Below are 26601 nucleotides of genomic sequence, written 5' to 3' on the forward strand. Positions count from 1 at the left end.
AAATGAGCTGAGATTAACCTAAAGTGAACCATGAAGTTCAATATTCTGAGAAAAAAAATAATAAAATGTCAAAATGGAAACAAAATATAGCCAGATTAGGATTACACAGTGAAGAAGTAATCCTGCAATAATCTGCTCGAATTTAGATACTTTTAAAACACTTTTTCAATATTTGAAGCTTCACAGCTTTCTCTATATTTATCTAAACCCACTTCTTATATACTTTACATTTTAAATTACTTACGTTGGTTCGCCATGAAGATTCGCCATGAAGAATTTATCCCGCTGTATAGCGTCCTCTTTACACAGACTATGCAGAAAATAATTTAACATCCTGGGATTAACGGAATTCAATTCCAGGCGAAAATAACGCGTAATAAGCCTCTCAAAAATGTCAAAAGGCAATGCAGAATATGCGTAACTCTAGTTCTCAAAACCTCTGACAGTCTATTTCGGATAGTTTAATTTACCAATTTCCCAAGCAAACGGATAGGACCTTTTAACAATTAATCAATGAGAGGAAACCCGAAAAAGAAAAGAAAAAAGATTAACACCAAGAGTTTCAACAGCTGCTAATAAAAATACAAGCAAAAGATTAAAAAGACAAGACTTCCAAGATGCCAGGTTAGAAAGAAGTAAGAAAAATTTAAAATTGAATTCCGCATGAAAGAAAACACTCGCCTTTAGAACCGTTAGATTCTTCTAACAAATCGAAGACACACACGGGAGGAAGTTGAAGTTAAGAAAGAGACCTCCATCATCAATAGCATAACTCAATCCTTTCAGTTGAACTAAACGGAATAAGGCTCTTTTTTTTTAAATCTTTCTGGTTCAAACAGATTTTGCTGGGATACATAAGTGAATGAATTTTGCATTCAAATGCTAGAATTTAGTATAATGGCTCCAGCTGCACGAAAAGTAAACTTCAGTTTTAAGGGTCTTCAAATAAAAAGAGATTATACGAATGCAATTTTATTTACATAAGTAACTAATGGCTTAAGCTACACGAAAAATAAACTTTAGTTTTGTTTTTCTCATTTCAACAATCAATTTTTAACTTATTTTAATTACTAATGATTTTAATAACTAATGTTTTCCATAACTAACTGAAAGTTTCAACTACACTTATTTAAATAACTAACTAATGGTTCCAGCTAGACTTATTTCAATAACTAACAAATAGCTTCAGCTGCATGGAAAAAAAACTTAAATTTTAACTTTCTTATTTCAAAAATCAATTTTTACCTTACTTCAACAACTAATAACTAACTAATAGTTTTAATTTTTTTATTTCAATAACTAATGTTTTCCATAACGAAGTAATGGTCTCAGCTACATTTATTTCAATAACTAACTAATGGTTTTAATTTTTTTATTTCAATAACTAATGTTTTCCATAACGAAGTAATGGTCTCAGCTACATTTATTTCAATAACTAACTAATGGTTTTAATTTTTTTATTTCAATAACTAATGTTTTCCATAACGAAGTAATGGTCTCAGCTACATTTATTTCAATAACTAATATTTTTAGCTGCAAGAAAAATAAATTTTAGTTTTATCTTAACTTTTATATTACTTCAATAACTAACTTATATTTCTCCCCATAACGAACTAATGGTTTCAGCAACACTAGTTCAATAAATGTTTTCATCTATACTTATTTTAATAACTAACTAATGTTTTCAGCAAAACTTATTTCAATAACTAACTAATCATTTCAGCAAAGCACATTTCTTATACGAATACAATTTTATTTCAATAACTTATGTTTTCAATAACTGACTAATGGCTTCAGCTGCACACAAAATAAACTTTAGTTTTAAGAGTCTTCAGACAGAACACACAAAAAGACTATTTGAATGCAATTACCTTATTTCAATAACTAACTAATATTTTTTATTATATTTCGTTTCATTCAAATCATTTAAATGTGTTCTATTAAACCTAGTTGCCAAATTTTAAATTTTATGGTTTAAAGTACATTTAAAACTTTTTCAAAACTGTTAAAACATTGAGAAAATTTAAAGCCCTAAAATTTTAAATTTGGTAACTATGATCAATAAGAACTCATTTTATAAATAAAATGAAACAAAAAAAATATCAAAATATGCAAATTACAAAGTTACTTAATAAATAAAAGAAATTGCCACTTAAATTCCGACTACAAATTTCGACTTAAGAGATCCCTTAACAAAAAAAAAACTGAAATGCCATGTCGAAATAAATATCTTTTTTTTAATTTTTTTCAACCAAAATAACGTATGTTTTAATGATTTTAATAATAACCCTGTTCCATAATTATTCAACTAGTTATAATTGTTAATCTCTCTTTATTTTTATTTTTCTATTTTATTATTTGCGACCTTTAAACGCACAAATTATTTTTATTTCTTTTTGAAAGGAATTTCAAAATTAAATTTTAATGCGGTTATCATCGAATAAGTTTTTTACATCCCTTTTCAAGACGACTATCTTCCAAAATAAAGGGCCGATATCTCGCATGGAGATGTATAGAAAAAAACAAATGCTAAGCTCATTCCAGTTTCAACATATACAAAAAAATAAAATATAAAAAATGCATATTAATGTACATAATAACTAAAAAGCTTACCTCTGGCCTCTAATTCTTTGTTGTAATCTTTTTTCTGTCTTAAATGAGACACCGCTGCTAATAGTTTCTTTAATTGCACATTCTTTTGCTCTTGTTCATTTAAGAATTTCTGAAAAATAAGAAAGAATAAAGCATTAAAACTACATTTTGTACAACACAAAACATTACAAGAACAAAATATTCTATATAAGCAGACAAAGTTGAAATAGAAGATAAACTTTATCATTAGATAAACATACACATTTGTATTATGTTTTACCCTAATACAAAGGAAATGAAATAAGAACATTTAAAACTGAATTTTTACGAGTGGATTTATGGGGGGGAAAGTAATTGCTCAGAAAATTTTTAAAGTTTAATACAGTGTTTGAGACACTAAAAGCTTACGTCAACAAATTTTAAATTTCTAATATCATTCAAAAATAAGGGACTAGGATCAAACCAACAGTTGCTTAAAAATGTAATTTTAAAAAAAGTATTTGGCAAAAGAAATACCTATGTTTGCTGAATACCAAAAATCACAATTTTAACGTGACAACTTTAAAACCTGGTATATTCACGGGATACAAACTCCTTCCTAATTCTAATTATTTAGTAACTAATAATATTTTTAAATTACAAAACACTTTATCATAAAATCATATGCTGTTAAAAAAATTATTATTGTTTGCTATTGATGTTTAAAATAACCAAAGTTCAAAAGTACTTTATCATAATATATGTTACGTACTGTATATTACGTAATGTATATTACGATTATTTGAATGTATTTTGGTAGTTATACAATATTTAAAGAGTCTATCTTAACATCACATAACATCTGGACAGTCAACTACCACGTTTTTTGCAAAATATTTTACAGAGTGGTAGATAATTAAAAACTAAAGCTTTTAGGATTATGAGTAATTTTGCCAATATTTTAAAAGTCCCACCACAAGAAAAAAGTGAACTTTTGAATTTACATGTAGTCGTGCAGAAAACACCTTTAAATCAAATTTTAAAAACAAAGATAAGCTTAGCTAACCACTAGAAAAACTTTTCTAGAAACTTTTGTAAAGTTAGCAGCCCTGTAATATTGAGACAGTCGACCGCATATCGTATAGCATAGTTATTAAAATCAATTATCGTAAATTTAGAAAAATAATTTAGTTAAAAATTTACACTAAAATTCTAAAGGTAATATGACCAAAATTTTTGAAACATTATTAATACCTAAGAAAGAAAACAAATATTAGGTAATAATATCTAATAAAACAAGTAATCACAAAAAAGTTATGGAAATAAACATAATTATTTAAAAATACAAATCAAAATCCATAAATATGCATTTTCAAGTTCTTGTTACAAATAGACCACAATTAATATTTCCTTCATACAAACCCATTAATATCAATTTTCCTGTTTTTTATTACAAATTGTCGCAGATTAATATTTTCTTTATTCTTAATAGCACAGTAAAAGAAACAAGATCCCAAAATTAAAATTCATGTTCTCACTTATACAAAAAAATATAAACTCGATGCTAAATTTTTTTTTATCAATTTCTATAACATAAAAATAAAATCCAGATACCCCAAATGAAGATATGATAAACCGAATTTTTATCGAGCACTAGAAGAAAATGAGAGTAAGGGGTAAAATTCTTTAAAAAAAAAAAAAAGGGGGTGATCAATTTGCATCCACAAACGAATAACCTCAAAAACAAGGGGGGAGGGATTTATACACATAAAATCGTAACAGAAAGGAAAAAATTAAATTTGTAGAAGAGAGGGAATAAAAAAATTTGCATAATAATAATTGAGATCATAAAAATCAAAACTATAAGCACTTTCATCTTCTCTGTAGGAATTGGGGAATTAAAAAATGTACATAATTGAAATCAAAAAAATCAAAACTATAAGCACTTTCACCTTCTCTGTAGGAATTGCGGAATTAAAAAATGTACATAATAATAATTGAAATCAAAAAAATCAAAACTATAAGCACTTTCATCTTCTCTGTAGGAATTGGGGAATTAAAAAATGTACATAATAATAATTGAAATCAAAAAAATCAAAACTATAAGCACTTTCATCTTCTCTGTAGGAATTGGGGAATTAAAAAATGTACATAATAATAATTGAAATCATAAAAATCAAAACTATAAGCACTTTCATCTTCTCTGTAGGAATTGGGGAATTAAAAAATGTACATAATAATAATTGAAATCATAAAATTCAAAACTATAAGCAGCACCTTAATCTTCTCCGTACGAATTGACATCAATTAATGTTTCTTTATCCTCGATCAAACAGTAGAGGGAAAAAAACAGAAACCGAAATTAAAATTAATGTTCTCACTTACACAAAACTGGATGTTAAATAATTTTTATCGATTCCTATTACATAAAGATAACGAATTCAGATTCTCTAAATGAAGACATGTTAAACCAAATTTTTATCGAGCACTACTGGAAAAGGAGAGCAAGAGGCGGGATTCGGGAGAAGGAAAAAAAAGAGGAAGAAAAGGATCATCTTGCAGCCAGAGGGAAGCCAATAACCCCGAAAACGGGAGAAAAGAAGCAGAGATGCCTTTAATCGGGAGCAGGCACGATCGATGGCCAGACGACACAAAATGACCCATCCTTCCTCGTAACCGAGTTTCGCTCGCAAGATTGCGAAACAAGAGACCCGAACCTTCACCATCTTTGAGGAAACGCCTCAAATATCCGGGAAAAGTAATTTTCTATCATGTTCGCTTCATTTCGCTTGAATGTGCCTTCCACTAAGTTTTGAGATACGTTTAACATTTTCCGGATTTTGAAGCCCCGGCTAAGTGAGGTGCGTTGGGAGGGAGAAAAAAAAATTAAGGAACAAGAAGTAAAAGATCGAAAATTACTTTACTAGTTTAGGAAAGATGCAGCCGAAACTTTAATTTGTGCATTTTTATTGCTGTACTAAGATAATATATCATACGATAGTGATTTTATTGAGCAGTTATTCTCAGTGAATTTATAAAATTAAAATTTATATTTCACAAGTCGATAAAATTGGGAAATTAAAAAAAAAATTATTTAAATATATATCTCAAATGTCACAAAAGAAATTATTTTCTTTCCTCCTTAATAATAGTTAAAATTTATATCAGAATGCATTAAAAATTACGATTTTTTTTTTAAAAATAACTTTTGATTGGAAATGCTTGCACAGCAAAATGCCAGGATAACTGTTAAACGTCACTACGTTTTGAACTGAGAATTAAAAGTGATATTATTACCGAGATTAATCAAAATAATCATAATGAAATAAACTAAATAAATAAAGACCTTAGGAAGCCACCACCTTCGCCATTTCCGATTTTAAGTTAAATTTTTAATTTGCTCGATTTTTTTTTCTGTGCTTAACAATTTTGTGATGGAAACCCAATACCTTTCAAAAAGGTTAAAAAAATAATAATAAAATAATAATAATCAAAGGGTTGCTTTATTAGATTAGGACTTGATAAGTTTTAGGACTTCGATAAATTTTTCCTCAAACCTTTAAATAAAACAATAAAATGATGCGATTTGTAGTTTTCAGTAAGTAATTTAAAACTACACGTTCCTTTGTTATTTAGATTCTTTAAAAAAATCTAATTTCATCACAGTTTAAACTGAGGAAAACCGATTAGGACAGAGCTAAAAAAATTCTTTTAACGTTAAAATGATAAAAACAAAACGTAACGTTAAATTGCATAAAAACAAAATTACTTATCAAAAATCTAAAAACAGGCAAATTTTTATGTACGAATAGAGTTATGGGTATTTTAATTAAAATTACACTTCATATTACAACACAATAGCTGAAAAAAATTTAACAAAAAATATAGTTACACAAAATATTGAAATTGTGTAAAATCATCATAAGAAAAGAATTACATATTCGATAACTATAACTCACACACAAAGACTCTTTAGTGAATATTCATAAACTGAAAAACTATTGCAAATTTTTCCGACTCCTGCAATATTTCCTATAACTCAGACCAGCCAAAAAATGTTCGATGCGCCAACTCCAGCTCCGCTCGAAGATAATAAGCTAAAGCTTCAGGTCCGGTTCCACTAAGGTTCGGGCAATTTTACTATATACTTATGAGTACTTTTGAGTTTCATATTTTAATTTGAAATTTGCGTTATAAAAGGAACATTAAAAAATAATAAAATCATCAGCTCATATTGGAAATATCAAATTGAAATTCACGGTTGAGTTATTTGTCCATTCTTAGGAAAAGAATTGAATCAGATAAATTCTCCTTCATATTTGATCTCAAACGGTTATTAAATGTATTTTAATAGTCGCTCTACAGCAACTTGCCGTTATAATGTGGCTGGCCTCTTGAATACCTGTAGGATCCAATGAAATTGCTCTGGAGCATGAGAAAATTTAGAACTACAGCTCTCGCCCCAGCTCCTGAGCGCTCTAGTCTCCAGCTCAAGGTTCCAAACTCCAACTCCACTGTCCTGATTAAAACAATGGAGTTAAGCTTAACTTTCATGGTAATACAAGTCATCCCTATCTTACTTTAAAACCAGAACACCTCCAGCCTCCAGTTGAACAGAGGATACCACAAATCAGACAATATAAGAAAAACAAAGCTGCAAGCCTCTTGAATACCTGTAGGATCCAATGAAATTGCTCTGGAACATGAGAAAATTTAGAACTACAGCTCTCGCCCCAGCTCCTGAGCGCTCTAGTCTCCAGCTCAAGGTCCCAAACTCCGACTCCTCTGTCCTGATTAAAACAATGGAGTTAAGCTTAACTTTCATGGTAATACAAGTCATCCCTATCTTACTTTAAAACCAGAACACCTCCAGCCTCCAGTTGAACAGAGGATACAACAAATCAGACAATATAGGAAAAACAAAGCTGCAAGCCTCTTGAATACCTGTAGGATCCAATGAAATTGCTCTGGAGCATGAGAAAATTTAGAACTACAGCTCTCGCCCCAGCTCCTGAGCGCTCTAGTCTCCAGCTCAAGGTCCCAAACTCCGACACCACAGCCCTGATTAAAACAGTGGAATTAGCTTAACTTTCATGTTTAGAAAAGTCATCCCTATCTTATTTTAAAACCAGAACACCTCCAGCATATTTTTCCTGTTGAACAGATCATACCACAAATCAGACAATATAGGGAAAACGAAGCTGCAGGCCTCTTGAATGTCTGTAGGATATAATGAAATTGCTGGAGAATGAGAAGCTCGGAAGCATGGGGAAAATAAGAGCTTAAGCTTTTGCCGCCAGCTCCAGGTAAAACACGGTTCAGGAGCGCTGAGGCCTCCAGCTCAAAATTTACGACTCCGACTCCACAGTCTTGGTTTGAAAAGTGGAGTTAGCTTTGCTTTCATGGTAATTACAAGTTATCCCTATCTTACTTTAAAACCAGAACACCTCCAGCTTATTTTTGCAGTTGAACAGAGGATACCACAAATCAGACAATATAGGAAAAACAAAGCTGCAAACCTCTTGAATGTCTGTAGAATATAATGAAATTGCTGAAGAATGAGAAGCTCTGAAGCATGGAAAAATTAAAAGCTTCAGCTTTTGCCCCCAGCTCCAGGTAAAACACGGTTCAGGAGAGCTCAGCCGCCAGCTCAAAATCCCCGACTCCGACTCCACACTCCTGGTTTGAAAAGTGGAGTTAGCTTTGGTAATACAAGTCATCCCTATCGCATTTTAAAATCAGAAAACATCCAGCTTATTTTTACAGTTGAACAGAAGATACCACAAATCAAACAAGATAGTAAAGAACATTATGAGACAAAATAGGAAGACTTTAAGGCTCCATATAATGAAAACAACTTTTATCTTTTCTACATACAAAAGGTGAAATAAGCTGACTATTCAAATCAGACCTTTAATTTAATTTTTATTAAAAAAATTAGCAGATGCATTATCAAATACTGAAAATATTACTAGCTATTTTTTAGCAACAACAAATAGCTAGCATCCAATTCAGTAATTCATCTGACATCAATAATTAATTTCCAGACCGATGGCACAAGAAAGCTGAGCAAAGAAACAAGATAAGCTTAGTCTATGCATATCTGAGAAAATATTAGGAAAGGAATTTTTTCTTTTTTTTTCTTTCTGTTTTCTACCTGTTTCTATCGTCTACCATGCGCATCTATTACAGAAAACAACATTTATCTTTTCTAATACTGATATAGCCAAGTCACTGGGGAAATACCAGAAAATCGCAATCATTTCAGTTACATTTTTTTATGGAAAAGAACAATTGTTTGGTAAAAGTACTTTTTGAAAATTTTTAATGGAAAATTTAAAAGGAATATTTACTTTTAAATCATTTGGGAGAAAATGATAAATTGAATTAGAAAAATTTAACAAACAATACATAGGATAGTATATAGTAATAAACATTAATATATACTATCATATAACACATATTAGTATATAATAAGACTAATGAAGTTAACTTTAAAGTGTATTAACAAAAACTGATCACGAAACTAAGAATATAAAAATAACAGACGTCTAGACAGTAAAAATCAAACAGTAATTTTTCCCCAAAAAATATTTTCGCCGAAGAGACAAGGTGGTATATATATTCTTATTCTAAGTCATTGAAATATTTATTTATCATATTCTACAGAGGTTCCTAAAAGTTATTCCGCGCAATCCAATGGTTCCGTGGAAAAATAATACGGGTTATATTCAATTAAGAATCCGTTAATTATTTAATATTTTTGCTGGGGGCTAAAAAAAAGTCTATTATTGCTCTTGATCTACAAGTTCTGCGGTCCTGTGGCGCAGTCACTTAAGGGGACGCTATACCAAGGGAGAAACTTTTCATCACAAATTCTCTTTCACCTCCATCTGTAATTTAAAATTTAAAGTATAGAAAAAGTGAGCTCAGGCTAACATAGAGCAAGCCATGAAGTTTCAAATACTGAAAATATATTTTTAAAATATCAAAACGAAAATAAAGTATAAGAATACAACTTAGGATTATGCAATAGGGAAATTCTCCTCCAATAATTTGTTCGAATTTTGATATTTTCAATTTTTTTTCAACAATAGAAACCTCATATCTTACTCTAGATTTGCATGAACTCTCTTTTTCTATAATTGAAATTTTAAACTACTTATGGAGATGATGAAGAATTCGCGATGAAAAATGTCTCTCGTTGTATAAGGTCTCTTAAGGCGTCGCTCACACTTGGAGAGATGGGGGGGGGTTAGTTCGATCTTGACAACCGACAAAACAACAGGCGAGCATACGCAGCTAGATGCACGTTCAACGAGTCCTGAAACAAAGAATATAGAAAGGAGATGTCCAGCTCTAAAATACGTAACTTACGTGGGGAACTACTCGGTATGCTATACCAAAAAAAAAAAACTTACAGGGTAAGCAACTTCCTCAGATTTAACAGAGCATCATATGTACTTAGATCATGTGCATAAGAAGCAAAGTGTCTGACAGGAGGCACGTCACCTGAGAACTGATTGTTGGACAACTCTATATGCATGATTGGGTACGCTGCCATACATTCGCACCGCCATTTTATTCTTTCTTTCTATGTCAAAATGTGTTAGCAGATTTAATCAACATGGATGATATGAATTACTTCTCAAAGGAATATTATTAACAGTACAGTAACGATAATCAATAGTGTAAAAATGATGAACTAACCCAGTAATAAAAATAAAGAGAACTTTAATCAGTAATAAATTTAAAGAGAACATCATCTCCCCAACCCAGTTATTTTATTTTATTTTATATCCGTCGTTGAACAGCCGACCCAATTTTTGGGTTTACGACTACTAATGTTCAACTCCGTAGCCATGTAATTTTGAACCCAATCCAGAAGACAAGGCAACTCCTGAATCAGTACCTCAGAGGTATTGATTTGTTATGGGAACATGGAGGATTTTGCGACTCGAAAGATTTAACGAGCATCAGTCACCATTTTGTACGCAGGGATCGAACCCACGAACTCTTGAACATGCGCCCAGCGCCCTACCGACCAGGCTATCCCGGCCTAATCCCAGTTATGGTTGGGAGGAGGGGATGGTGAATACCCGTTTCCAGACATTTCACTGTTGTACCCCTAAATGTTGTTTTTTCTTTTATATACAGGAACCACACTCAGCCTTAGGGGACTGGTTTACATAATTTCTAAGGAGGGTTACCTTCTTCTTCTCGGTATATTCTGGAAGTCCTATCGTTGGTTGTGGGGTGGAAATTTGTTATGAGAGGACCTACTGCAGATTTTAATTTAAGAGTCAAAAACTTTAAAGAATTTAGGTGAATTGGAAATGGTGAAAAGAAAACCACCTGTCCAGTTGTCATGGAATGAATAATTTGGAAAAATAACAACAAAAATAGCTACAACTTATTAATAAAAGGCTAAAACATTTATTTATTTATATATTTATTTTTTAATTTTTATGTGATGGTTCATCTTCTCAAACAGTGGCATCGCAAAATTCTTTTCGTCCTACATAAAAGTGGACTATGTAAAAATTATAAAAAAGAATGAAAGACTCTGCAACGAGCAAATAGTTTATCAGTAAAAACTTATTGTAGCCTAAGTTATACGAAATTGCACAAATAACAAAAAAAAAAGAGCTTTTGGATTTCATAATAACTTTCCTCCCTTCAAAACTATTATAGAAAGTCAAAATACAATTTTTACAACCATTAGGAGTAAAATGAATTACGTGAAGCAACAACAAGCATTTTATTCAAAGACAGTATTCATTTTATTCGAAATATTTCAACTACAATTTAAAAAGACATTTCAGAATTCAGCGACATACTCAAGAAATATTAAAATAATCCTTTTAGGAAGAAAAAAAATCCAAATAATCTCTAAAAATCTCAAAACTTTTCACTTAACATTCACTCTTTTATCGACAATATTCTATTTTAACATCTTATTTTTCATACAACCGAAAAATAAACTCCGTAATTTAAGTATAAAATACTTCTTAAGAGCATTTCAAAATTCAACAAAATATCTGCTACAAAACCATTTAAAAAATATTAATATAATGGGCTATAAAACATTCCTCAACCCCATTTTGCTTCCTTTATTTTACCATCAGAAATTCTTATTCGTCAGCAGCAAAATATTTAAAAATCAGTGCAAAATTATATTGATTTTAAAAAAAATGCAATAATCACAAATTTTTAAAATGTACTCTCCTTTTCTCATCACAAAGATATTACCTTGTTTCAACTCATTTGATATTTACATACTTTTTTCACGTATATCTAGATTAAACAACCTTTTCATTTAAAATAACTATACGTGTAATAAAAAACCGTTATTTTAAAATTACCCAAACAAAAATAAACCAGCGCAACAACTAATTTGATATTTACATTTTTTCGTGAATATCGAAGATTAAATAACCTTCTCATTTAAAACAAGTAAATATGCAACAAAAAAACGCTTTTCAAAATTACCAAAATAAACTACAAACAAAAATAATGGTACGCTACAAGTACATTACGGAGCTATTTTCTTTCAATTTAAAATGAATATTTAAAAAAAAAAAAAAACACTTTTTTTTATTTATTCTAAAATATCGTATTATGTTGAAAGCTATAAAAATTAATCCCCACAAACATTCCAAATGCATTTTTAAACGAAGAATAAACAATAAAAGAGCAAAAATAAACAAAAACGTTCCAAAACTCCATTTCACTCTCGGGTCGAAGATTCTTAAATCTTCGTAAGGAGTTCTGGACAAGTTATTGCAAGGTGATATCCAATATCATCTTTTTTTTTTCTTTTTCTTCGCCTGCCCTTTCTAAGAGAAACAAAGGGTACTCAGATACTATTTAAAGAAAGAAGTTTTCCCCGGATCCGGAATAAAAGTAAATAAAGAAATAAAAGCGATAAAAGAAAAGGAGAGAGAGAGAGAAAAAGGAACGCTGACAAGCTCGTTGAGCGGACCGCTCTGTAATTCTGTCCAGATTCTTGTTTCTTTTGCGCCCTTTATTAACGAACAAGGGAAAGAAAACAAAACCGGGAGACAAACTTATTTCGTTCTTTTGAATTATCTTTCAGAGCAAGGGGACAACGACATATTAAAAAAGAGGGGGGAATTAAAAACAAACAAAAGCTTACATGTAATAAGCACAAGCAGAATTTAATTTGAATAAAATTATGCTACTTCAGTCTGGAAGTGTTAGCTAAATAACTTCTGTATATAAAAGTTTTTTTTTTACCCCTATCTACAACACTGCCTTCAAAGACATTCTTTTCTTTTTATTAATGGGTATAAAATTGCGGAATTAGAAAACGAGAAAAATTGTGGAATTCAGAAAAAGAGAGAGAGAAAAATTATGGAATTTGAAAACTACAATTAATATTTCGAAATTAATTTGTTGAACACAATATATACCAAAAATTAAAAGATTAATAGGTTTAAAAAGGCACATTTAAATCCCTTTATAATTGAACAGCTTTAAAATAAATTCTTGCGGTTATACCATAATATGGTACAAAAGTAAGGGAAATAGATATTATCAGAAATACCGTTTATTAGCGACAGTAAATTACCCAAATTCAAATCTTAACCATTTTTTTTTATTAACTTTTTTCCCATAGAAAACTATTTTACGGTAGTTTGTTTTAGGCTTATATTATTTGGATCCAAGTCTAATTGGTTACGCGGTGCACCTACCGCAAATTACTGTAATCGAATAAAAAATACTGATTTGTTTAGAAAACTTTATTTTGACGTAATTTTGAGGATCGGGTTAATATATTTTTCTTTCAAGTGGAAAAAATCATTCGCCAATACTTTCGCCAAAACACACTTTTATTCGACAAATTTACGATTTTATCGCATCTGGCGAGGTGGGTGGTGCATGATTAAATTTCGATGAAGCCCACAAAATAACATTCAAATATTAATCAAACACACTTAAAAATATATATATTCATGATATCATCCATATTATGCATCAAAGCATCACTATTACGGTCCATTGTACATATTTAGCCGTTTCAATGCTCTTTCTATTGGGGTTAAATTATAAGAATTGAGCCAAAGGCAATGACTTAAGACTCATTTGCTTACAACTTACAGAAACAACTTACATAAAGGCATATATTTATGCGGGCTGTTTAAAAATAAAGCAATCTAAGTCAGAGATTTTTTGCATTGGCTTCTGCGCGGCTCATTTTAATTAAAATTACAAAAGGTGGTACTAGTCATCAGCATGATGAATGAGAGGTCATAGGTTAAAAGAGTCGCTTTGGTGACTAGGGTGACTGTAAAGTCGATGAGGCCCTGAGTTTACGTGAACGTAGACAGTGAACTTGGTATAAAACGTGATAAAATATTTAATAATACAAACCACATAGCAGCGGTTGCTCAGGAGATAAAGCGTTCGTCATCCAGGGATGACCCAGGTACGAATCCCAGCAATGGCTGGTCGATACGAATTCTGCACCCGATTCGCACTGGCACTGATCACAGTGTTAAGATAAAGTATCCCCACAGTGGATTAGAATTCTGAATTCTGTGGTCGGCTTGTACCAACGACAGTGCTGGCGTGAAATATCCTCAGTCGTAGACGGATCATGGGTTAGAATCTACTTGCCGTTAGTCTAACCGTGGTAGGTTTTTGTGATTTTACTCTCCACGTAACGAAAATGCGGATTAGTTCCATCAAAAAGTGCTCCACAAAGGCTAGTTTGTCCCAATTCTTGATCCAGGAGTTTGTTGTTTTTTTTTGTTTTTTTTTTGTCTTCTGTACTGAGTTCAAAATTACAAGGCTACAGAGGTGAACATTGATGTGGAGGATGAGGAAAAGAACTGACTCTCATCCCTTCTTCTGACGCCATCATTCCAGCGCCACAACTTCCACGCCCCACCACCATTCCTTTTTTTTAATCGAGAGAAAGTCTTCATTTGTTGCTGGACGAATTAACTTCATAGCCCAGCCGGGGCTGATGTTTATGATAACAGGGCAGACGGCCCATATTCTTGTGTATATCAACGGGGCAGACGGCCCATATTCTTGATTATGATAAGAGGACAGACGGCCCATATTTTTCTAATGACATATTTTTTCATAAACATTTAATGTTTCATCATATATGTAAATAAATTTTATAATTAAATATTTCAATCATCGAAAAAAACTGTCCATCCCTCTACAACACCACATTGATAGATCCAAAAAAGTTGGTCGACTGACAACGCCGGTTATAATCTAAAATACAAACTACAATTATTATTATTCCTATGCATTTTACTAAATTCATTTTCGGCTGCATTGATACTACAATGCAGCATAACGTACCTAAATTATTCCTAAAAAACATCAATCTAAAAAAATTATGTAAATGCGTACAATACATTTAGTACGAAAACTTAAAAGCTTTTACTTACAAAGGAAGTTTACGAATTACATAGCGCAGCACATATTTTCGATAAAAATCAATTAACGGTCTTTAGAAATGCTTCCCTCATCACAAGATAATTAGGGTGTTATTTCGATCGCAACAAGACAAAACTAACCGACAACCAAATGATGAAGAAAAATTTAGATGGAAGAGGGGGAAAAAAACAAATAAAAAGGATAGGGGGGAAAAGGTACAAAATGATCAGATCATCTATCATCATTTCCTTACCGCGGCCCAAACTATGCGAAACAGTTTCATTTCCAGGACCCGACGCGAAATCGAATCGTTTAGTTTCTCATCCGGTAAAGCCCGGGAAAAAGTTGCATCAGGAATGCGGGAGATGAAGTCAGGACTTTTCAGAGCAGTATTCCGAGCACGTGCTGGGTTCGGTATTTCTCATTCCGGATCCGGGATCCCTCCTTCTCCCTCTATGTGTCTCTGTATTTTTTTTTCCACCTCTAAGTCACGTCTGAGAGACTATCACTTTTAGCTTCTACCGCTGAGTAAAAGAGGACACTTTTCTTTTCAACCAAATGTAAATTTTATATAATGTTTTGACTTTTAAACATAGAATGCTAGTGCACAATATATTTACACCGAGGACTAAACTAGACACTTTAGGTCATAACGAGAAGTTATTAGTTACCTGATATCTTAATTAAAATTATCCTAGTTAGCAGGTTTAGTTTAATATAGAGAATTAGTTAAAGGTTCTTCAGCATTCTTCCATCATTACTTTAGTAACAGCAGATGATATATGGAGGACTTAAACATTTTATTCCACCATAAACATACAACTCCCAGCTTTATTGCAAAGCAAACGTGGTTTTTTTCACTTTCTTCTTCTTTCTCACTTTCTTTTTACACTTTCTTCTATTCGCTCCCAATAGGGGTGCATTAAATAGAAGAAAACGAATAACAATTGCAATGGATTTCCCTTTAAACGAATTCAGCAATTAGTTCCAACTCATAAAAAGTTCTATTTTAGAACACAAGCGAATGGATATTACAGAAAAACAGTGAATAAAATGATAATGAAATTAGAGAATGAAAATAGTGAAAACAGTGAAAATAAAATATATGCTTAATACCTATCTAATCAACATGATATCATAAAATAACTTTATAATCCCTTCTTCTAAACTTATTTTAAAATAAATTTCAAAATAAATTACAACTTGAAAATTACTTCATGCATCGTGCATTTTAATAATAATCTTATGTAAGTCCTAATTTTATTTATTTATTTTTACCCTACATTTAAACTTTTTTTTTCTTGATCTTTCTGAAATAAAACTGAAGCTATTATTGAATGATTCGACAAGAAAAGGATTAGCAATGTTACATTCGAATAAAGCCGCCATATTTGGTGCTTATTTCGAGTAATACGTACCTGTGGACTATTATACAAAAATGGAATTATGAAATCGATAAACTTGCCCAAAAATGATTTTTTTTCTCCCCAAAACACGCGAATATTTGATCCGTCAAATAAATGTGAACTTGGAGTCTGCACCTCAGAGAAAAACTAAAGCTCACTGGTTCATATGAGCACACGCAATCTCTCTCATTACAGTGTATTTTTGAACATTAAGTTTCATTCTTGCTTGTTAATTATTTATACAGAATGCTCGTTTCATTATAAATTAAAGTCAGAGAAACATTAAGAGTAAAATATGAAAAAGTTGACCTTTGAATGATAAAAACACTCTTGACTGTTGAAAAACAGAGTGCGAATAAAGAAGAAACAAAACAAAACCGAAATATAAATCGACATAAAAAAAAAAACAAGAAATAAGCAGGTGAAATTTAAGGTAAACAAACAAAAACAAGTAATATTAAAAAAAATTAAATCAATTCCTACTTGGAGGTCAACTAAGAAAATTTTTAGTTTAGTTACTTTTTATTAAATAATTAAAAAAAAAATTTCTCCCATATAAAACTAAAATTAATAATGAAAATTTAATTAATGAATTAATATTTAAAAAAAACTGTATTAACGTCAAGTGTCGTCCACTACAAGCTTAAAAAAATGAATTTGAACTTAATGGATGAATAAAAAGAACTTTATTAACGATTGAAAATTTGAACAAGATATATAAATAGAGGGTAAACCAACCAGTGAAGGAACACTACCCAGTGAAGGAACATTTCATATATATTGATTAAAAATAAGAATTTGAAAGTTTTTCTTTAGATAGATTGGTAACAATAGCTTACTGCCAAACAATAGGAAGTCATCTAGCAATGTTTTGGATTACCTGGTCAAATAGACTTCTCTGGAAACATTTTTGAATTTGTTATTATCTCTGCAACACCTTGCTTCTTTGAAAAAATTATAAGGTGAGTTTTTGCATTTATATGTTTGAAGGGGAATTAATTGCGTGTAATAGTTTTATTTTTCTCACTGCGAAAAAGAAAATTCAAAATATAGTTTTTGAAGTTACGTTTTATTTTTTTCAAAGCACCATAGCATAATCAAGTACTGAGATAAGGGGGTGTTTATTCACTGGATCACGAAACGATGAAAAACCAGTGAAGGAACAAGTGTTCCTTTATTTATTTTTTTTCTAAGTTAATGAAAATAAAAGATAAACTTTAATTTTCTTGTACCTTTAGGGATGTTCCGCATCAAAAGTATGTTAAAAATACGAAAAACAATTTCTAACCAGTGAGGGAACAAGCGTTTTCCTTTACTGGGCATAGATTTCCCAGTGAATGAACAGAATGTGTTAATATGTTGACACTTTAATTTTCAATTCATGATTACAAAAAAAAGTTAACCTTTTCCAAGTATTTATATGTTATAATTTCAAGAATAGGCTTGTTTTTAAATATTTGTATGGCTTATAAATTCATAAAGAGTATAAAAAAATAACCAAAATTAAGTATTTCTTTACTGGGTGTTCATTCAGTGGTAAGAGCTGTTCCTTCACTTGGTCTTCTTACTACTTGTTATTTGAACCTCCAAAACTTTAAAACAATATCATGTAAGTTCTCTACAATTTTTTTACCTAATTTGCAATTAGTAACAAATATGTTGACACTGTCATTTAATTTTGAAATTAATATGATTTTTTAAAAGCCAAGCGAAGCTTAAGTGTTCATTCACTAGTTAGTTTACCCTATATAGGGAGAACGTGTAATAGTAGGAATTGAAAAGGTAAAAAAGGCGCGTGGTATCAAACTATAAAAGTATAAATTTGGTGACGTGGACCACACGTGCTACTACGTAATGTTCTTTATCGAATTTATTTGACACAGCGAATATAAAATAATTAAATATTTAAATGCGGGCTATATACTATTTTTTTCTTCAAATAGAGCTATAAGTTAGAAATAATCATTGATGCTATTTTTAAAGTACGTGAAAAACTGAATCGCTTAGAGTAAAATTTTAAACAATGACTAATGCTTAACCAATCAGAAAATTCCATTTCCTTTTTCGCTCATCCCTATTTAATTAATGAATTAATATTTGAAAAACTGTACTAACATCAAGTGTCATCCACTACAAGTTTAAAAAAATTTATTTGAACTTGAGTGTGGATGAATAAAAAGTATTTTATTAACGATTGAAAATTTGAACAAGATATAGGGAGAGTCAGAACTAATAGTAGGAATTTAAGAAAAGTTAGATTTAAGCTAATTAAAACTTGCCTTTGAAATTCTATTTATTATTAAATTCTAAATTAAAATAGGGTGACTTTGTGCCATGAAATCCAATGTCATTCAGCGAAAAGGAATAAAGATAATAATTCGAGAACTTTTTGCCGGTCTCATAAGCAACATTAGAATGCAAAACAGCTGTCATTTTTGTGATTACAGATTTGTGTTGACTTACAGAAATTGTCATTTTATGGTAATCCTTTGAATTAAATTTAGTCAAATCTCATCTGGGGTACATTTTTATAGAATCATTATAGATCAGCTGATTTTCAGTTTCTTAGTTTAATAAACATGCAATTTAAAAATAGAAAACTTTGTATTTTTTTTTTCAATTTTTATATTATGATACTGAATATTTTCTTATTTAAAGACTTTCCACACTTATGAGAATGAGGCAGGACCGTTTCGATTTCATCAAAATAAGTGTAAGATGAGAAAAAAAAATGATGGGTTTACTTTTTTTTTAGGGATGATGTGCGTCTTTTAAGACTCAACGTGTGCACATCTCAACTCGATATCCTTTAAGATAAGATTAAAAAGACATTATTACGTTTATTAATAAGCATATGCTCTATAATAAAGATTAATTCATTTAGTAATCATTAAATTTTTTATATCCGAACTTGGCGACTAAATCTCTTAATTGTTACTTTTTTGAAGAAAAAAAAGCAATCTGTATTTGATGCAATATTTTAGGTTTCCTGTAAAACGTAAGCACGAAAGGATCCAAAATGAAAATTTTTAATTAAAAAATAACACATTCACATCTAAAATGTTTAGTAGCAGCATCTTAAAACTCCCAGTGAACACTGAAATAGATACGCTAAATAAATTTCGTAACCTCATTTTGAAAATTAACAAAAAGTAATAATAAATGACAAAGATAAATTTCAAATACTGCCATTGATGACTATAGTACATTTTAAACCGAAAAAAAAAAGAGAAGCACTCCTACAAGAAATAAATAAGACACCAATTAGTGTCAGTTAAACGACCCATAATTCGCAATCAGAAGCTCTAAGTGTCAAGCTAATTAACAAGCATCATTTATAAAAATCGTTCACCTCCCAAATAAATTATCCAATACTTTATCTAAATAATAATAATAATGAAAAGGAATTGAAAGAAAAAAAAGTTTTAAAGACACATTTTTGATTCTTCAAATAAACTTGAGTTTATTATCTCCATTACTTGATAACGATTCGGCGGAGATCTAAGACTTAATTAACGATGAAAGCTGCTTTAAAGGGAGTTAAGTTTTATTCTTTTTTTTTTTTCAATACTTAAATAATAGCAAGAAATTATGTTTAAGATTATCATTGTAGTGGTTGATAGAGATAGAGCGGGCTCAGCCCGAGTTAGGGATCTAGAGGGATTGAAGTGAGAATTTTAAAGTTGAGTGGAATTTAAAACTATAAATACTTGAATAAAATTTTTAAAAAAAATTATGAATATACTATCTTTTTCGCGAAATAAAAAAATAAAAAAAGAATAACAAATAGGACGAGGAGAGTGCTCTTAAACTTTCTGAAAAGGCAGGCAAGATGGTAACGCGTCACACTTAAAAAAAAAAAAAACGCTTAGGGTAAACACTTGTCTTTTCATCATAGTATGAAAGTTTTTTTTAATTTTTTATTTCCAATGAGCTGCACAATCGGTCTTGCCGATGAGCAGACCTAGTGCGTTCTCCAGAGGTGGTATCCACTCTTTCAGGACCACCACAATGGGTGAGATACCGTTGGTCATGTTAATTTGGACGTCTACTTTCTGCCACACTAGATGGCAGCACCGAGACTCTATTTGGATGCTAAAGTGCACTAGGAATTTAATTTTGCCGGAAATGCCAAGAACCAATAAGGCACTCCAGGGATCTTTTACATGCCGCATAATCATACGACATGGCTGCTGAGGATTCATAGTATGAAAGTAATATCAATGATATACAATAAGATCTCGGGGTAAAAAGTGGTAACACACATCGTATAAAAATTTCACGTCCTTACTATAAATAATTATAACCAACAAGAGATTTAATTCTATTCAAGTAGTACTATAATATCTAGATAGAGACAACACAATATTTGTTCGCTTTCCTAAGAAGCCAAAACGTCTCTCCAGTATACAAGTGACAAAAAAAAAAAAATCTATCTCCGAACTACAAGTATGAGTTGAAAAATTTTTACCACACAAGTCTTCACGTCTATTAAAGAAAAAAAAATATTTCTGAGTAGTGATCCGTCGTGCCAACTAAATTCGCGCTAAATGGATTTTAAACTTGTAATGTTTTTAAAAAAATATCCTGCAGAAGCTTACCAGAAGACTAATTTACAATCCAGTAACCTTAACGATTCGCTCTTTTTTAGATTTTTCTCTAGGCTGCAGTTGATCTCAATTATAATGCAATCTTTAATTTTTTTTTTTTTTTTTTAAAAATTTGTGACCTGAAATGCCAAACAGAAGAGAGAGAGAGTCGTTAAAAGCCGCTGGATCGTAAAATCGCAGTCCAGAGTTCGCTACCAGTTTTACCTTTTGAGTTGTCCCCTTCTATAGTATTTTTCCTTTAATTTATTTTTTTTTTTTTTCAGATGAGAGCCGAGGTCTGAAATTTGCGAAGACTTAGTGATTATTCCTGTGCCGCAGACTACAATAGGGAAATCTTCCAGATGTATACAGATAAAAAAGGCAAACGCATCACCAGTCATTGAAAAGGAATATTGCAATCAAAATTGACGCATAATTATCGAAGCAAATTACCATATTATTTGTTAGATGTAACTGAAAGAAGTTTTACGTAAACAGTCCCTTTTTGCTTTAAAACCTTTTAAGACGATAGAAAAATTTGGACCATTGTCTAAGACGAGAACAACCATGAAAACTGTGGTCAGTGTACTTTCGTCCAAAATGAAGCGATCATCGTTTTCTTTTTTCAAAATTTAAAGTGGTTGCTTAAAATCCTCGTATTTAAAGAAATAAAGACTTTTAAAGCATAAGTGGATTATATTATTGTCAAAAATAAATGGGACAATTTTTATCTCCCCGCTCTTTAAATGGTTAATACAATTTGCCACCACTAACTAGATTTTTAATCACATAATTCCCAATTAGTAATGATTACGTAATTTAACGTTTATATTACTGTCAAAAATAAACGGGACAATTTTTATCTCACCTCAATTTAAATGGTAAATACAATTTTCATTCTAGATTTAGTGCAACCATTAACTAGATTTTTAATCCCATAATTCCCAATTAGTAATGATTTAATTTAACATTTGAAAAAATACTTTGGAATTGGAGAGAAAACATACAACATGCATAAATCTTTTACTTTAATGGATGGATGCAACACAAAAATATATATTAAAAGGATTACAATCAACAGAATACTGTAATGAAAATTTAAACATTACTTACATCAAACAAACACCATAAGCACTAATCCATTTTCAATTCACAATGGAATCAAGTTACTACCCAACATTCACAGCCCACACGTAGTTAAGCCATTGACTACTCATAGTAGTTTATCCAATTATCCACAACAGACACATAGACAAACAGACCGTCAGACGGGGACTTATTATTAACGTAATTAAGCTTACATTTTACTCGCCCAGAGGGAGTCAGACGGTCTACTAAGTAAATACAACCGGGGCGGGAGAAGAAGACTGCGTCATGAAAGAAACATGGGGCGGTTTTTTTTTTTTTAATGAATGCTTGGATTAAGTGTGACCTTCGTTCGTAAAGTGGTACGATAGATTGCATTCTTTCATACTATGGAATGTTTTTCTTTTTTTTTTTCGAATAAAGAAATATGATATTAGACTCAAATAAAAAATTAGAAAAAAAAGGGATCATGAATGGGATATATATAAAGCATGTTTTTCGTTAACTTAGTTCAAATAATTTAATAACACCTATAATTATTCATAATGCAGTAGTTTTGCTACTCAATAATTCAAAAGACAACATCAAAATAACTAAGAACTAATGAATAAGAATATAATATTTAACAGAATATAATACTATATAAAAACATAGAATAATAAAAAGTAAAAAACACTATTACATAATAGTGCTTACTACGCTCTTAGACGCAGAATTTTTATCAAATAGGTGTTGCATACTTATTTATTATTTTGCATTAATTTCTGTCAAAATAAGTGAAAAATATTATAGCAGTTTAATAATTTATGGTTATGATAAATATCAAAAACACCGGTGTCTTTTTCTGCGTTAAAGGTTCCGACAAAGGTTACTTCCAAACAATTTTTCAAATATGCACTTACTTAGATCTAAGATAAACAGTTATTGATCATTGAAATTTTTTTGAATTTTCAAAATCAGTTATTGATAAATTTGTGAATATGAATTTTAAAAAAAATTCAAACTTTTCTTGGATGTTATATTTCAATGAAAGTATAATTCCGATGTTAAAATTTTAATAAGTTCAAATAAGTTCAATAAATAAGTTCAAATTTTAAAAGCAAAATATCTTTAAGTGTCATTGAACGTCAGGCAGCTAAAAATCATTTATAATTTTAGCATTTTTAAGTACTTTATGATTTAGATCACTTTTTATTTATTGATGTACATTAAGAGTACATTTCTTATTATTTCAATGAATGCAACTTGTACTGACTAATTGTATTTTTAATTAATACATTATTTTTTGCTTAATATAATACTAAAAATAATAAGTTAATAAAATTTCTACAAAATTTGAATAAAATAGTGTAAAACTTTTTTTTAAATGGATACTCACAATAATTTCAATAATTAATAAAATTATGTGAAAATGATATTATATTATGCATTGAAATGAACAAATGTCACAATCCAAAAGACTTGTCAGTATTTTTTTTTTTTTTTTTTTTTTTTTGGCAGAAAATGTAATATTTTAACAAATTTAAACAATTACTCTAAACAGTAATAAAAATATTAGTTATAATAGTTTACCGTTAAAAAAAATTATCAAACGATTTAAAAAAATAAATAAAAAAAAAAAAAACAAGTTTTGATCTACAAAGAAGCAATCAACCTGTTTGTCAAACATTCAAAGTTAAAATAATAGTCATAATAATAATTAATGTAGCATGGTTAAAAAGGCACAGAACTAATATTTACAACTAACTCGTGAATTGTGGTAAAATCGCGGATGCACAACAGCTATCCCATAGTAATAAATAACTTTTTAAAAAAATAAAAGAAAAGGAAGAAAAAAGCTCAAAGCGGCATTGCGTCAAGAATTAATTGGTTTTTTTTTTCTTTTCTTTTCCCTAAGTAGCTTAAAAAGTTTGCTTAACAATTAATTCCTATAGATTAGGCGATTCACAATATTTAAATATTTAAGAATGCGAAAGTAGTCGCAAATACACCAATGGTCTTTGTTAATAAAAATTTTGTCTTCTAAAAAATTCTTGAAAGTTTATTTTAAACTCAAACGAACAAATTAAAATACTTAAACAACCACTTCCTGAAAAATTAATAAATATAAATAAATAAATAAAAGCATTTTACCGTCAATTTCAAAAAAGAGTTAAAGTAGACTATGTATACAAAGTTGATTAAAAAAAAAAAAAGACTTAGGAAGAAGCATTTACAACCTTACCAGGAAAAACCCGATAATAACCCTTCACAAAGCATTTTACCATCAATTTCAAGAAAGAGTTGAAGTAGACTATGTATACAAAGTTGATTTAAAAAAAAGACTTAGGAAGAAGCATTAACAACCTTACCAGGAAAAACCCGATAATAACCCTTCACAAAGCATTTTACCATCAATTTCAAGAAAGAGCTGAAGTAGACTATGTATACAAAGTTGATTTAAAAAAAAGACTTAGGAAGAAGCATTAACAACCTTACCAGGAAAAACCCGATAATAACCCTTCACAAAGCATTTTACCATCAATTTCAAAAAAGAGTTGAAGTAGACTATGTATACAAAGTTGATTAAAAAAAAAAAGACTTAGGAAGAAGCATTTACAACCTTACAGGGAAAACCGATACCGATAATAACTCTTCACAAAGCATTTTACCATCAATTTCAAGAAAGAGTTGAAGTAGACTATGTATACAAAGTTGATAAAAAAAATTTAAAAAAAAAGACTTAGGAAGAAGCATATACAACCTTACCAGAAAAATCCGATAATAACCCTTCATGAAGATTTTAACCAGAAATTGATTTTTAAAAAAATATCTCAGATAAAATATATTACACTTTAGATAAAAGGAAAAATATCAATGTAAATCAATAAGAGGCAAAAAGATAAAATAAACATGATAATGCATAGATTAAAGTATTACTCCTCATTAAAAAAAAAGATAGAAATACCAAACAATATTTGAATTAGATAATTCCGATTTATGTTCAAATTTTATCATAAAAATAAAGGCCCCCGGGCATGATTATTATTTACTTATGTATCTGGAAAAAAGATAAAAATATCGTAAGCCTATAAGTAGAAAACAAAAATATCAATTTCATCTTGAAATAATAATCCTTTCTTTTCCTCCCTTCTTTCCAATTCAACTTTCCATGACACGCGAGCCCACGTGAAAGCTGAAACAGCTTCTCGAATCTCCCCAATATCGAATCTCCGTCTTCTTCTATCAATTCATACGTTCATCTTAGTGTTGCCAATGGGAACAAATGAAATACAAGAACCAGTAGCGAGTTTACTTAAGCCTTTCGAATTTCGGAAGGTATGTCTAAACCTAAAGAATCTTGTAAATGATTCTTAGTACGTAATATGATAAAATGCTCAATCATTCGGACACAGATATTCTTCTCCGAATGAAAAATGACTAGTGGATTTTAGAAAATAAAATAAATTATTTTTTACACAAAATACAGGTCTCTCCGTAAAGGCCTTTCTTTACAAACAGGAAGTTCCCGTAATGACCTCTTAATATAAATTTTCAGAATTTTAGCCGTGATTCTCACGTGAAGCATATGCAGGTTAGTTCTATCATGAAGTCTACCACGAAGACTAGTTTCTCCCAATGTTTGATCAAGTTCTCTTTGTCTTCTGGTTTGGGTTCAAAATTAAAAAGCAATGGAGTTGAACATTGACAGTTGTAAATTGTAAATTCAGAATTCGCTCGGGTGTTCAGCATTGGTTATAAAATAAAATTCCTCGATAAAACGTAAACCTCCCAATGAGGTAACCCGGGTTCGGATCCCAGCGATGGCTGGTTGATACGAATTCTGCCCCCGGCTCGCACGGGCTGACGTAAAAAAAAATCCTCAGTAGTAGACGGATTATGGGTTAGAGTCTCCCTCCCAATGCTTGATGCAGAAATTCCCTTGTATTCTGGATTGAGTTAAAAATTACAAGGGTACGGACTTGAACATTGATAGTTGTAATATATATTCGTATTGATAGTTGAACATTGATAGTTTTTTTCCAAGGAATTTTTAGATAGATGCATTTCAGTGGATGATGTACGTTCTGAAGAATATCAACATATCTGCAAAATTGCTTAAACTATTTGCTTAATTTTAAACTCTTTAAAAAATTAAAAAAATAATGAGGAGGCCGTTTTTCACCAGTGTTCTGCAAAAATACATCAAAATTACAAACATAATAAAACAATTTTTTTCCAATTATTATATTTAGTAATGAATATGACAATCTTACTTATTTAATCACTTATTAGATTAATTTTCGATCAAAGTAATTGATTTAATCCATAATATATTAAATATTTTAGTTGAAACATTACTTCAATTAATCTCAATGTACCTCTTCTAACTAGCAAAATAAAAAGCTTTCCGCACAAGAGAGGTTAATTTTTCTGTTATACAACTTGTATACACGAGATGTATATTCAGACAAGTACAACACTCATGAATACAAAGAAGATTAATCAGAACTAAGATAATCCAACATCCAACCAATCATGAA

General features: G+C 30.3%; 1 protein-coding gene across 7 annotated transcripts in view; it reads right to left on the reverse strand.

Annotated features, from left to right (window-relative positions):
• Nucleotides 1–26601, reverse strand: part of LOC107442807 (dystrophin) — a 238478-nt gene that overhangs the window by 58746 nt on the left and 153131 nt on the right. For all 7 annotated transcript variants that reach the window (XM_087157549.1, XM_087157551.1, XM_087157550.1 and 4 more), the window contains one exon: nucleotides 2614–2722. In XM_087157549.1, coding sequence (XP_087013675.1) covers nucleotides 2614–2722 — 109 coding nt within the window. The remainder of the gene's footprint in view (nucleotides 1–2613; nucleotides 2723–26601) is intronic.

This window comes from Parasteatoda tepidariorum, chromosome 2 (assembly GCF_982258835.1).
Source record: "Parasteatoda tepidariorum strain Cologne lab strain chromosome 2, Ptep-v5.0, whole genome shotgun sequence".
Classification (NCBI taxonomy): domain Eukaryota; kingdom Metazoa; phylum Arthropoda; class Arachnida; order Araneae; family Theridiidae; genus Parasteatoda; species Parasteatoda tepidariorum.